General features: G+C 42.8%; 1 protein-coding gene across 3 annotated transcripts in view; it reads right to left on the bottom strand.

The window, feature by feature from the left end:
- Nucleotides 1–1,282: 1,282 nt before the first annotated feature.
- LOC139413569 (la-related protein 4-like) overlaps nucleotides 1,283–13,335 on the bottom strand; it is a 35,805-nt gene continuing 23,752 nt past the window's right edge. For 2 of the 3 annotated variants that reach the window (XM_071161077.1, XM_071161079.1), the window contains exons 9-16: nucleotides 11,903–12,115; nucleotides 9,655–9,761; nucleotides 8,246–8,485; nucleotides 7,805–7,856; nucleotides 7,534–7,698; nucleotides 7,211–7,338; nucleotides 6,901–7,090; nucleotides 6,298–6,712 (exon numbers count right to left, since the gene is read on the bottom strand). In XM_071161077.1, coding sequence (XP_071017178.1) covers nucleotides 6,329–6,712; nucleotides 6,901–7,090; nucleotides 7,211–7,338; nucleotides 7,534–7,698; nucleotides 7,805–7,856; nucleotides 8,246–8,485; nucleotides 9,655–9,761; nucleotides 11,903–12,115 — 1,479 coding nt within the window. In that variant the 3' untranslated portion in view covers nucleotides 6,298–6,328. Of the gene's footprint in view, nucleotides 6,713–6,900; nucleotides 7,091–7,210; nucleotides 7,339–7,533; nucleotides 7,699–7,804; nucleotides 7,857–8,245; nucleotides 8,486–9,654; nucleotides 9,762–11,902; nucleotides 12,116–13,335 lie in introns of all 3 variants that reach the window. The other variant, XM_071161078.1, reaches the window with a different exon arrangement.

Below are 13,335 nucleotides of genomic sequence, written 5' to 3'. Positions count from 1 at the left end.
AGAATGACATATGGTCAGATGAAGCCAAAATATAACTTTTTGGTAAAAAGTCAACTCGTTGTGTTTGGAGGACAAAGAATGCTGAGTTGCATCCAAAGAACACCATACCTACTGTGAAGCATGGGGGTGGAAACATCATGCTTTGGGGCTGTTTTTCTGCAAAGGGACCAGGATGACTGATCCGTGTAAATGAAAGAATGAATGGGGCCAAGTATCGTGAGATTGAGTGAAAACCTACTTCAATCAGCAAGGGCATTGAAGATGAAACGTGGCTGGGTCTTTCAGCATGACAATGATCCCAAACACACTGCCCGGGCAACAAGGGAGTGGCTTCGTAAGAAGCACTTCAAGGTCCTGGAATGGCCTAGCCAGTCTCCAGGTCTCAACCACATAGAAAATCTTTGGAGGGAGTTGAAAGTCCATGTTGCCCAGCAACAGCCCCAAAACATCACTGCTCTAGAGATCTTCATGGAGGAATGGGCCAAAATACCAGCAAGTGTGTGAAAACCTTGTGAAGACTTACAGAAAACGTTTGACCTCTGTCATTGCCAACAAAGGGTATATAACAAAGTATTGAGAAACTTTTGTTATTGACCAAATACTTATTTTCCACCATAATTTGCAAATAAATTCATTAAAAATCCTACAATGTGATTTTCTGGATTTTTTTTCTCATTTTGTCTGTCATAGTTGAAGTGTACCTATGATGAAAATTACAGGCCTCTCTCATCTTAAGTGGGAGAACTTGCACAATTGGTGGCTGACTAAATACTTTTTTTTGCCCCACTGTATATAGTTTGACTCAATAAATACAATGCAAAGTGTTTATTCACATACATGTTCCGGCTTGAAATGATACAACATTCACCAAACAAGTGTGTATATGTTCCTGCTTCCACCACCATTGGGCTTGCACACCTTTTTATAGGAGCTGTCATTTTATTGGAGCAGCGTATTCAATTTTCAGCATTGTCATGAGACTCAAAACATGCGTACACACAAGGTCTACAAACAGCCTCCATATGACCAAAGAATACTTATTTCTTAGAGGTTAGAGGACCTTGTCTGCTTTCTGGTTGTTATAAGCTTTTGGAAACTCATGACTGATACACGCCCACCACGGCACATAATTCTGTATTTCACGTGAACAACACATTCAATGGGATTACGAGCACCACGCATTTCTGCCTTCCCACTAAACCTGCCCTGCTCAAAATGAAAGTGAATTTGTTACTTTTACTTTGCAGAGAAGGAAAAGCTCAACATTGAGAAGGCACTAGAATTTTGGTTTGGCCTGAAACTTTTATTTGGACATGAAGAAAGGAGACTGTTAAAAGTATAACTGGTGGACACACACACACACACAAAACACAGATGTCGGGGACAAGACCACAGAGCACCGCACACAAAACATTTAGAAATACACAGACGGCAAAATCATTGCAAGCACAGGACCCAGAATCAGCATCTAAGGCAAAAACAAGAGATATTTGTACTTTTATTATTCTTTTAAGTTTTTGTTCAGACATCTATTAAATCAGTAATTCAGTGTCTCACATCCCACCCTCGTACGTTACCATGTCCCAGCTGCACCCCCTCCAACGCCTTTGTCCCAGCAGGGAAGTGCTACAAAAACTCATCAAAACAGTTAAAGAAAAATAAAACCCTATTCCTGTAATAATTTCAGCAAACCTGCTAAACACCTTTTCTTCAATGTAGACATCTAAAATGATTTTACACCTTACAGGATTAAGAGATTATTTTCAAACAAAAGTTAGTGCATTTCATTCGACAACACCACTAGCTGCTCTTAACTTAGCCATTAATGGATGTAAAAATATAAAACAACAACATAGGCCCAGTGGTTAGATAGATAACATGTTACTGCACTGCTAGCACCCAGGCAGTGCACCGAATTTTCACTTTACCCAAGTAGCAAATCAGATAACAGTTTTGGAAATACTACACACACACATTTTGGGAAAAAGACACAAAACAAATTAAATGCATTGAAAGAAAAAGGGTACATCAGAGTACATAAAAAAACTAAAGTCAAACTGAGGAACTCTTTCAAAAGATTTACTCAAATCTAAAATGTGCTTACTAATAGAGGGATAAAAAAAAACCTGACCAAAGATTAGCCTTCTAGGCGCAAAATCTGTACAAGAACATTCAGACCACCTACACAAGTGGCCTTCGCTCAAATAGGACTACATTAATCAAGCATAACTGGCCAATCAAGAGACAGGGAGCATTATCAATTAACTGACAGCTTTTCCGTCCAACAGTAGGAGGGTTACGAGTTCTCCACATCCCACCCAGAAACAGTTGTGTTGGAGCAAGTTCCCAAGGTTGTCTTTTTGCCTGCTTGACTTTGGTCTGGATCATAGAGATCACAATGTTGTATCTGTGCCAATGAGGCCATCTCCATTTAAAGTAGTCAATTTTCTTCTGATATTGGAAAAAAGTGTAAAGCTAAAATTGGCATTTTACCACCAGCTACAGTGTTGAAGTCTAGAAACAAATCTTGAGTAATTCATTTATTGTAGCCGCTAGTTGGCGGTCAATGCTCTGATAATTGGTTGATTGCTCCCAATCCATAGGAATCCCCACCCAGTTGACTACTTTAAAATGACAATGTCCATGCAAAAAAAGTTATTTTCACATAATGATCTCTATACATTTATGGTCTGGATAGTGTTCAATCCATTAATACACAAAGGCTGAATTATGAGTTTGCAAGCGCATAGAAAAGGAACAGATCTGAAGGTTGATGTTCCCCATGTCAAGTCAACTCTCCTAATATTACGCAAATTTAAATTTTTCAAACAATGGATGTGTACGGAATTTAAAACAATCGTGAGATATGCATTAAAATCTTCAATCAAAAGAAAACTAAGACAGTAAAGAGAAAATCCAAAAGTGAAATGTACAAGGGAAAAAAGCAGCTAAATCATAATCCTATGAGTTAGCCAGACACCAAAACTCTAATATCCGACAGTCGCTCTGCCCTCAATCCCATCCCAAAATAACGTGACTCATCATTATCACCCTTCAGAATCTCTGCTCAATGAATCAACGGCAACATTGAAAAAGGATAACCCCAAAACGGACATGATCAGAGTTGGACAGCATTTTACGGACAAGAAAACAGCCCTCTGTACACGATAAACACTAAACACCTACCAACACCACACCTGGAAGTCTCCACTGGCCACCCCTAATCTCATACTGGGACAGGTTCGGTACTGCATGTTATCACCACACCTGGAAGTCTCCACTGGCCACCCCTAATCTCATACTGGGACAGGTTCGGTACTGCATGTTATCAACTCAAATTGAGAAGTCAGAACACTAACCGGACTCTTTCTGGGGAAGAACTTTACTGACAAATTTATTTTAAAAAAAGTTTTAAAAAATAAAGTTTATTTGCATTAAAAATGTAAAATTCCGGCCTCCCGGGTGGCGCAGTGGTTAAGGGCGCTGTACTGCAGCGCCAGCTGTGCCATCAGAGTCCCAGGGTTCGCGCCCAGGCTCTGTCGTAACCGGCCGCGACCGGGAGGTCCATGGGGCGACGCACAATTGGCCTAGCGTCGCCCGGGTTAGGGAGGGCTTGGTCGGTAGGGGTGTCCTTGTCTCATCACGCACCAGCGACTCCTGTGGCGGGCTGGGCGCCGTGTGCGCTAACCAAGGTGGCCAGGTGCACGGTGTTTCCTCCGGCGCATTGGTGTGGCTGGCTTCCGGGTTGGATGCGTGCTGTGTTAAGAAGCAGTGCGGCTTGGTTGGGTTGTGTATCGGAGGACGCATGGCTTTCAACCTTCGTCTCTCCCGAGCCCGTACGGGAGTTGTAGCGATGAGACAAGATAGTAGCTACTACAACAATTGGATACTACGAAATTGGGGAGAAAAAGGGGTAAAATTCAAAAAAAAAAAAAAAAAATAGTAAAAAAAGTAAAATTCCAGTGATCGCTGCTCTAAACCAGTAAGCTCCTTTATAGATTAATTCCTGATGCCAACACATAAGAGAATGAGAACTGAGTACGTTTACTTGACTTCAGAATTCAGGCCATTTTAAAATGAGCAAGCTCGAGTACATAGTTTCATGCTTGGGATCCCATTTACTACTCTCTAAAATACCATCTAACCTATTCTACATGATACAAGAGCTACCAAAATGCATGGCAGACTACTCTGGAACATGTTGCACAGATATGATGGCATGTTGAAATGGCCAGATATCTGGGGTGGAAAGGTTTCTATTTGATGATAAAGACCACCTGTTCCATCAAGACATAAATAGGAAGGTATATGTTAACGCCGGTATCCTGCATTTGACCACATAGGTACAATTAATTGTACATATTAATACAACAGGTTAAACTTTTATGCAAGACACAAATAATTAAAACTACTCTTCTTAAAATGACAATCAGCAGTTGAAACAAAGCGTTCTCCCTACCCTGTAACAGTAAAAAGCTGAGGGATGGGGTTGGAGAAATGTAACAGCTCAAATTCATAGACTGAGCTATGGATGCATAAAAATGACAGTTGTAACCATGTTTTGAGGCTATATAGATTTAGTCTGCATTTACTTTGTTTACAAACATTGGAGTAAAACAGGCTTATATTTTGGGTTCTGATGGGGTATGACAGTGGAACAAAGCTTCGATACTTGAAGAATCAAATTGGTACATAAATTAATAATAGGTCCAATAATGAATGTAGCAACTGCAGACTGCCCCTTTAAAAAGGCTACGTATAAAATGGTCAAATTCATGATAACTGTGAACGTGTCAGGTGTCTACAATGCGAGTGCTGACTGCCTCAACTACCAAATACCTTCACTAAGGGAAGACTCCTACCTTTCTCATGAGCTGTTACCCATGACAACACTTCCTGATCTACTCAAATCCCAACCAATGGATTGGTGGGTCATGTTCATAACACACTGTAGCAAACCACTTTTAAAAAACTTTAAAAAAAAACCTAAACCACTTAAAAAAAACAAAAGCAAGCAGTTCATATAGGAAAACTTCTGAGAGTACCTTGCGCCTACTGAACTTGAACCTGGATGGAGAGCTTATGCACTAATGGTTGGCGCAATCGTCATTAACCAACCAAAGCATATTTTAACTAAACAGGATTGGCAGACAGTTGGGACCAACAACTCAAACATTTAACCATATGTTTCAAAGTAATAGGAAATGGAGAGTGGAAAATATAACAATTCAGTGACCGACAGCCTGACTATCCAAACTTTTCCCCACATTTGCACGGTATCCAAGCACCATTATCGTTATAAGGTTTTAATGTCCTACTCAAGCAAGGGTATACCAAAAGTGTCCATCAACCGTGAAAATAAAATCATTGATTCTAATAAATTTATATTTTCCCATTGATTCTGAACACAAAATAATTCCAGACTCTTAGCTGACAGGCATCCAAGACTGCTTCTTCACCTAAAAGAAAGTGCAGCTTGACAGGCTTCCCAACTCACTCTCTCTCTCAGAACAGTTCAAAACAGGCACTTCTCTAAAACCATGTGGCCCTCTCGCTTCCAACCTACATAAAAACACATTTTATGAACTATCCTTAGCCCTTCGCCAAAATAATCACTTGCCAACCCCTCCAACAAATTGCATCATATGTATCAACTCATAACGATGTCATATTGGTGGATGTCCACATCTTTTGCTGTGTCGCATAATGACTAGATTTGCTAACAGCTCTTTTCTTTTCCTTTTTTCCCCTTTGCAACTACCAGTATTCTGGTGGTACAAGGCATTACTGTACATTTGTCCCCCATCCCCCACTGACAGAAATCAAATGAACATAGATTTAGCAGTGGAGGGCCCAGCCTTCAAGCTAACCAAGGTGAGGCAGCGTGTAAGCATCTCTCGCTATTCTTTCAAACAAGTCCTTCAGTTTATGATTTGTAACACTCGTGTCGGCCCCCTCTTAAAATGATTACCGCTTGCAGTCTTTCCTAAACAAAGGTCAGCGGATGTCCGACCGAACTTCAGGGGGGTCTTTAAGATGAAGACCACGAATGTGTTCTTTCATCCAATAACATACATACATACATACATATATATACATATACACATACATACATACATATATATATATATATATATATTTATACACATACATACATACATATATATACATATACACATACATACATACATATATATATATATTTATACACATACATACATACATACATACATACATACATATATATATTTATCTCTTTACATATATATACACACACGTATATAGATTTGTGTTTGTTTTTCTGTTAGTCTGTTGGTTGTTGTTTAAACTACTTTGGTGACCGGGGGGGAATGTTCTGTTCCTTCCCGCTCCGTCTGGCCCAGCCCTGGGGGGAGATGCGGCGGCTCATGGACGCACCTCTCTGCTGATCCCGGTACTTTAGGCCCATCCCTCCGGATCGGGCAGGGCCATTAACCCCACAGTATGAGCCAAGGGGATCAAGGCGGGGCTGGCCTTCTCCAGGCCGCTCAGGTTTCTCAGGCCTATCCCCATCGCTGCTGGAGGAGGTGGCGGGCTCGTCGGCCTTGTTGACCCGCAGTTCACGCAGGGGTTGGCTGGCTGGGGAGGTGGGAGGGTTTGGGGAGGTGCTTGGCGCTGGGGGGTGGGTGGCTGGCCGCTTACACATCTCAGCATAGCTCAGTTTCCTTGACTCCTGGTTGGATGGATGAATTTATGGATAGGCAAAAAAGAGAATAGTGGAGGAGAGAAAATAGACATAGGATGACTAGGGCCTGACATCTCTTCATTAATCTCTATTTAACCAGTTATGTTAACTGACAACATTCTATCCAATGCATTATGTATCCAGTGAAATCCACCAGGCAGTGAGTGAAGTCTTACCGGTGCAGGTGTGGTAGTGGCGGGAAATGGTGTTGCCGTGGAGATGGACTGACTGTGGGTGGGCGTAGGTTTCGTTGCAGCGGCGGGCTGTGAGGGGGTTGGCAGAGAAGAGGGTGGTGTGGGGGGTGGAGCCATCTCTTTTTGGACATGAGGCTCAGGCTTCTCCACTTTCTTCACCAGATGAACAACACTGCACAGACAGGAGAGGAAAAGGTTACCAATAAGGTTAATTTCCAACAGTGAAATCATGTTGGATCATCAAAATCCCTACAGCAGATATTTTCAGCTGTAAGCCAGAGGTAAACCATACCTTGGAACAGGGGGCTCCACAACCAGAGGGGTGGGGGGTTTGTGGGCCGGCACGACCTGACTGGGCGCACTCACAGCCTCCTTTTGGGCACTAGCAGGAGGGGCCACAGACTCCTTATTCACATCAGGCTGAAAATAAGAGAAATTGACATAGTTGACTTAAGAGGGGTGAAAGACATGACGTTTGACTGAGAGACTAACTATAGTAAGAGGAATGTAAGAGTTTGGATTAAGTGACAGACCAGACAAAACAGTTATTATAGACCACATCTTTCTGTCACATCAAGTGGTCAGGAGGCAAAAACTAACAGGGTTTTTCCTCACCTTGTCGCTGGTCACCTTGAGGCCTCGAACCACATCAGACATGCGAGTCTCTAGCACCGGCTCTCCCTGCGTGCTGACCACACACCCAGGCAAAGGAGGGAAGTTGGAGGTCGCCAGGTCAAACTTGGGCTGTGGAACCTTTATCTCGCTCAGAGGGATGGGCCTCTGAACACCAAAACACAGAAGACACACATTTGACCATGTGGGTGAGATAGGGGGTATAAACCACACTAAACGTGGGATAGAGGAAATTAAATGGCAGAAAACTGACCGTGATCCTCTCGTCCTCTCTCTTCCTCCGCATCCCTCTGTAGCTGCCTCTCCTACAACAGATAAACATGTTACACACAGCATAGAGATGATCATAAGCAAACATGTAAGCGTTTCTGTTGGGGAGGCTTTGGATGGCCAAGATAGACCAGTTTGAACCCTCAGATCTCATAATCTTACCGCTCATCGGGTCAAGTGTAGAGACTAGTGACTTTTGGGGGGGGGGGGGGGGATAGATGGATGGAGAGAGAGCGAGAGAGAGCAGAGTGAAAAAGGCAAACCCAAAAGTCTTCATCACTTAGTTTGAAGCACCTCTATGCGCATCGATTTGTCATCACTGGGTCAAAGCCATTTGATAAAGCCCAACAGGGACATGATCACATTTCATGTATGAGTGTTGGGTGTGTGGATGGATGTATGAAGGGGCTCTGTGCAGACTGACCTGCCCCTGCCAGCAATGCCCAGGTCTCCATTGGGCATCCCCTCTGCAGCCAGTGGCAGGGTGTCCCTGAGGGTGGGGGGTACAGGGCCAGGCTCGGGGGTGCTACCCAGGGGAGCCCCTGCCGCCCGGGGAGGAAGAGCGCTGGAGGGGCCCGACAGGCCATCCACCAGGGGGGATACGGGGGTAACAGAGGGAGGAGGGGTCTCGTCACATGGCCGGGGCTGGCTCTTCGCGTGGTTCCTGAGGAAAGGAAGATCAGTTAGTCATATCAACTTAACGAACTCAATCGCTCAAGCATAAATGCCATCTATCGTTCAGTCTAACAATATCACAAAACAACTAGAGGGGTTCCAGTATGATTCATGCAGAGGATGAGGAGGACAGGACATTAAACATTAAGATGGTAAATGAAGGGGATTGTAAATATGCTCCTGTATAGAATACTAAGGGAATAGTTTCGGTTTGCTCAGCACAAGCTGAGGGTAATGAACTTGCTGGATCCCATATTCAAACAACAAATGTAAATGTAATTCATTTAAATTTTTTATTATTTTACTTTTAGATTTGTGTGTATTGTTGTGAATTGTTAGATACTACTGCGCTGTTGGAGCTAGGAACACAACCATTTCACTACACCCACAATAACATCTGCATGTGACCAATAAAATTTGATCATAGTGTCATTTGTCACTTACGCTAGCCATCTAAAATATCAGTTGAGGGTTGCCATTCACCACCATTCCCAAGGACACCCCAATGTAGCATTACATGGATGGTTTAAAATCGGGATGAACATCGTAGCTTGTTAATGCGTATGTTTTAGAATGACACTGGATGAAATGAAAGTGTGAGACAGCATCAACCGATGACATGATTGATATCTGATAATTTATACCTGAAGGCATTGATTACATTCTTTCTAGAATAGAGGGGGACACTGTGGGGAGTAAGAGACAACCAGTTATTTATGGCAGCAGAGCCCAAAAAACAGTCTTGCTTTGTTGATGAACATAAATACCATTATGTGCACTAAATTACAGTGTCTGTTCAATTACAACAACCATCCTGGTGCTAGTCAAACTGGCTTTTTAAAACAGAATCGAATGTTGTAAGGCTGTGGATTAATTCACTGGACCACTTTGGACGGTCAAATAAGACGTTTGAACCCTCAGATCTCATAATCTTAACGCTCATTGGGTCAAGTGTAGAGACTAGTGACTTTGGGGGGATAGATAGAGAGAGGAGAAAGAAAGAAAAAGGAGTGAAAGAAAGGAAAACCCAAAAGTCTTCATCACTTAGCTTGAAGCACCTCTATGCGCATCGATATGTCATCATTGGGTCAAAGCCATCTAATAAAGCCTTCTGATGGGGCCGGATGGGGGGTTCTTGCCCTGAGAGAAAACACCTACCGGTTTCTGTTGAAGGGCGGTCGTCCGAGGCCCAAGGGACTGGTGCCAGTCTTGTAGTTCCCAGGGGTGCTGAAGCCGTTCACAAAGCCACTGTTGGGGAACGGGGCCTGGAGAAAAAGCAGAAAACAAAATGGCCACCAGTCAAATCACCTCAGTTTTCTTTGACACAGCTCTTACAAGATTAGCTGATCCTGACAGTGATACATTAGTAAATGTCATGCCCCCTCTGACCCAAGAGCGCAATGTGAAGGATGTGTGTTACAGCTGACGCAGGGTAAATTCACATGGGTCTGAACAGGACATGTTGAAGATGACGTCCACCATTCCTAAATCACCTACCCAGATCATCAGATCTCATAATCTTATTGCTCACTGGTGTCGACTGTGGAAACAGGAAAGGAAGATTTGGGGGCATATATGAACCCAGAGTGGTTTGTCTCCCAGCCTGAACCCCTCTATGCGCATGGTTATGTCATTATTAGGTTCAGAGGTTTGTATTTATAGGAGCAATTTGCAGAAAAAATTATAATTTAAATCATGTTCTAAAAATGTTTGTTCAGAATGATCATACAATTACATCTGAAACTTGAGTTCCTACAGGTACACCCAACACTTCTGTACCCATGGCAACCAACACACACTCTGGAGGGGCTGGTCATCCTAGGAATGAACAACAGTACTTCTAACCAAATCTAATTCAATACAAGTTACAGCTAGAGGTCGACTGGTTAATTTGGGCCGATTTCAAGTTTTCATTTACACCTTACACCTATTTAACTAGGCAAGTCAGTTAAAAACACATTCTTATTTTCAATGACGGCCTAGGAGCGAGCGGTGGGTTAACTGCCTTGTTCAGGGGCAGATTTGTACCTTGTCAGCTCCGGGATTCAACGCTCTAACCATCTGCCTCTCATTGCACTCCACGAGGAGCCTGCCTGTTACGCGAATGCAGTAAGAAGCCAAAGTAAGTTGCAAGCTAGCATTAAACTTATCTCATAAAAAGCAATCAATCAATCATAACCACTAGTTAACTACACATGGTTGAGGATATTACTAGTTTATCTAGCGTGTCCTGCGTTGCATATAATCGATGCAACGCAGGGGGATGATTTAACAACGGCGCATTTGCGAAAAAAGCACAATCGTTGAACGGCTGCACCAAACCATGCAACAGTTTGGGCTGCCTGGCTCGTTGCGAACTAATTTGCCAGAATTTTACGTAATTATGACATAACATTGAAGGTTGTACAATGTAACAGCAATATTTAGACTTAGGGATGCAACCCGTTAGATAAAATACGGAATGGTTCCTTATTTCACTGAAATAATAAAAGTTTTGTTTTCGAAATGATAGTTTCCAGATTTTACCGTTTTAATAACCAAAGGCTCGTATTTCTGTGTGTTATTATGTTATAATTAAGTCTATGATTTGATATTTGATAGAGCAGTCTGACTGGGCAATGGTAGGCAGCAGCAGGCTCGTAAGCATTCATTCAAACAGCACTTTCGTGCGTTTTGCCAGCAACTCTTCGCAATGCTTCAAGTATTGCGCTGTTTATGACTTCAAGCCTATCAACTCATGAGATTTGGCTGGTGTCACTCGCTCTGAGACTTGGAGTAGTTGTTCCACTTGCTCTGCAAGGGCCACAGATTTTGTGGCGCGATGGGTAACGATGCTTCGAGGGTGGCTGTTTTCGATGTGTTCCTGGTACGAGCCCAGGTAGGGGCGAGGAGGGGGACGGAAGCTATACTGTTACACTGGCAATACTAAAGTGCCTATAAGAACATCCAATACAAATGGTAGAGAGAAATAGTCCTATACATACTATATTAACTACAACCTAAAACCTCTTACCTTGGAATATTGAAGACTCATGTTAAAAGGAACCACCAGCTTTCATACGTTCTCATGTTCTGAGCAAGGAACTTAAATTAGCTTTTTTTTACATGGCACATATTGCACTTTTACTTTCTTCTCCAACACTTTGTTTTTGCATTATCTAAACCAAATTGAACATATTTCATAAATTATTTGAGGCCAAATTGATTTTTATTGATGTATTATATTAAGTTAAAATAAGTGTTTATTCAGTATTATTGTGTCATTATTACAAATAAATAAAAAACAGTTATATACATAAATCGGCCGATACATTTTTTTGGTCCGCCAATAATCGGTATCGGTATTGAAAAATCATAATGGTCGACCTCTAGTTACAACAGGAAACAACAATCAAGCAAGCCTCACCAGCGGGGTCTGGAAGTAAGGGGCAGGCGATGGGTTCCAGGTGGGTGGCACCAGGGGGTAGAGTGGGTACTGCTGCTGGGGGCTGAACACCTGCTGCATGTAGAGGTGTGTTGAGTTATACTGGGACTGGCCCTGCTGGCTGTACACACTGGAGTTTGGTACACTACGGTAGCCATTCTTCGCAAAGAATGTGTTGATGGCCTTGATACGAGCCTAGACAGAGCAAGAGAGCGACAGGAAGATGTGTAAAGGACTGGAAATGGAGAGTATGAACACGACATGTAAACACAATGTACAGTAAAATAAACTGACATTACAACGTCTCCCCACACTGCCATTCACAGAGAAGGAAAGAGGCTATACTCCTTGTTCCCCTCAGATCTCATAATCTCACGGTCATTAGGTCAGTCACACTGTGCTGACGGAGGGAGGGAGAGGACGATGAAGAGGGAGGACGAAAAAGGGAGGGAAAGTTAGAGAGGAGGAGAGGGTAGTGATTTAGAGATGAAGAGTGCCCTCCACAGCCACAGTGCTCCTGGGTCCTTCCAAGCGCGATACTGATCATCACCGGGGGCTACCGCTTTTTCCAGCCTTAAACATCATGCAAGTCAAATCATAGTTCTGGAGTTTGAGGCATTAAGCTACTCGATTTAGCACAACAATCAAAATCCCATTGTTAGCAACCTAAATGATAACCATTTGAAATTGAGCCTGAATGTGTTATGCCAGATACATTTAACGACAATACTGGCAATCATCAACTACTGCTAAAGAAGAGTGGTTGAATGAAATGTGGACAATGTCATAACATCTTGAATGGGGGAGATGACTGGAGATTGAGTTCAGACCAGTTTAGAACAGAACGAGACAGAGACTGCTGGCTGGACTTACTCCTTCCTTTTCAGACGCTTATATAGGCACAAACTCAAGGTGACCTTACTGTCGTGCAGCCACAGCTCAGCCACGTGCTCCCAACAAGACAGCAACCCCCTTTACAAGTCACTGACCTGACCGCATAACAGCTGACTCCAAAACAGTCTGAGGTAGTCCACACAGCGCTGCTTCCCCCCACTCCTATCATCTGATCTCAGAGTTATACCGTTGACTAATGTTACGCATTGCCCCCCCTTGACCAAACTAAATCTTAAAGGAGCCATTTCGGTCCCAACAGAATAAAAATACAATTATTTGTAATGCACACATTGAATCATAGACGTAACTTTTATTTCATGATTTTAAACGGAATTGAGTTAACCCCATCAGCTATATTGGTGCCGTGATGTCTGAGTATGAGGTCAAAGGGGGGTGAAATGTAACTAATGTCCTCTCTCTTTTGATGAGTAACCTTGCTGGAGACTTGTTAGCTTGCTGTACTCATCCCTATAGGCTTTAGTTAAGTTGGCCAACAGAGTATTGTACTGTGCAGGAGATCA

This window comes from Oncorhynchus clarkii, chromosome 7, assembly GCF_045791955.1.
Source record: "Oncorhynchus clarkii lewisi isolate Uvic-CL-2024 chromosome 7, UVic_Ocla_1.0, whole genome shotgun sequence".
Taxonomy (NCBI): domain Eukaryota; kingdom Metazoa; phylum Chordata; class Actinopteri; order Salmoniformes; family Salmonidae; genus Oncorhynchus; species Oncorhynchus clarkii.
This window is presented reverse-complemented; position numbering and strand designations above follow the sequence as displayed.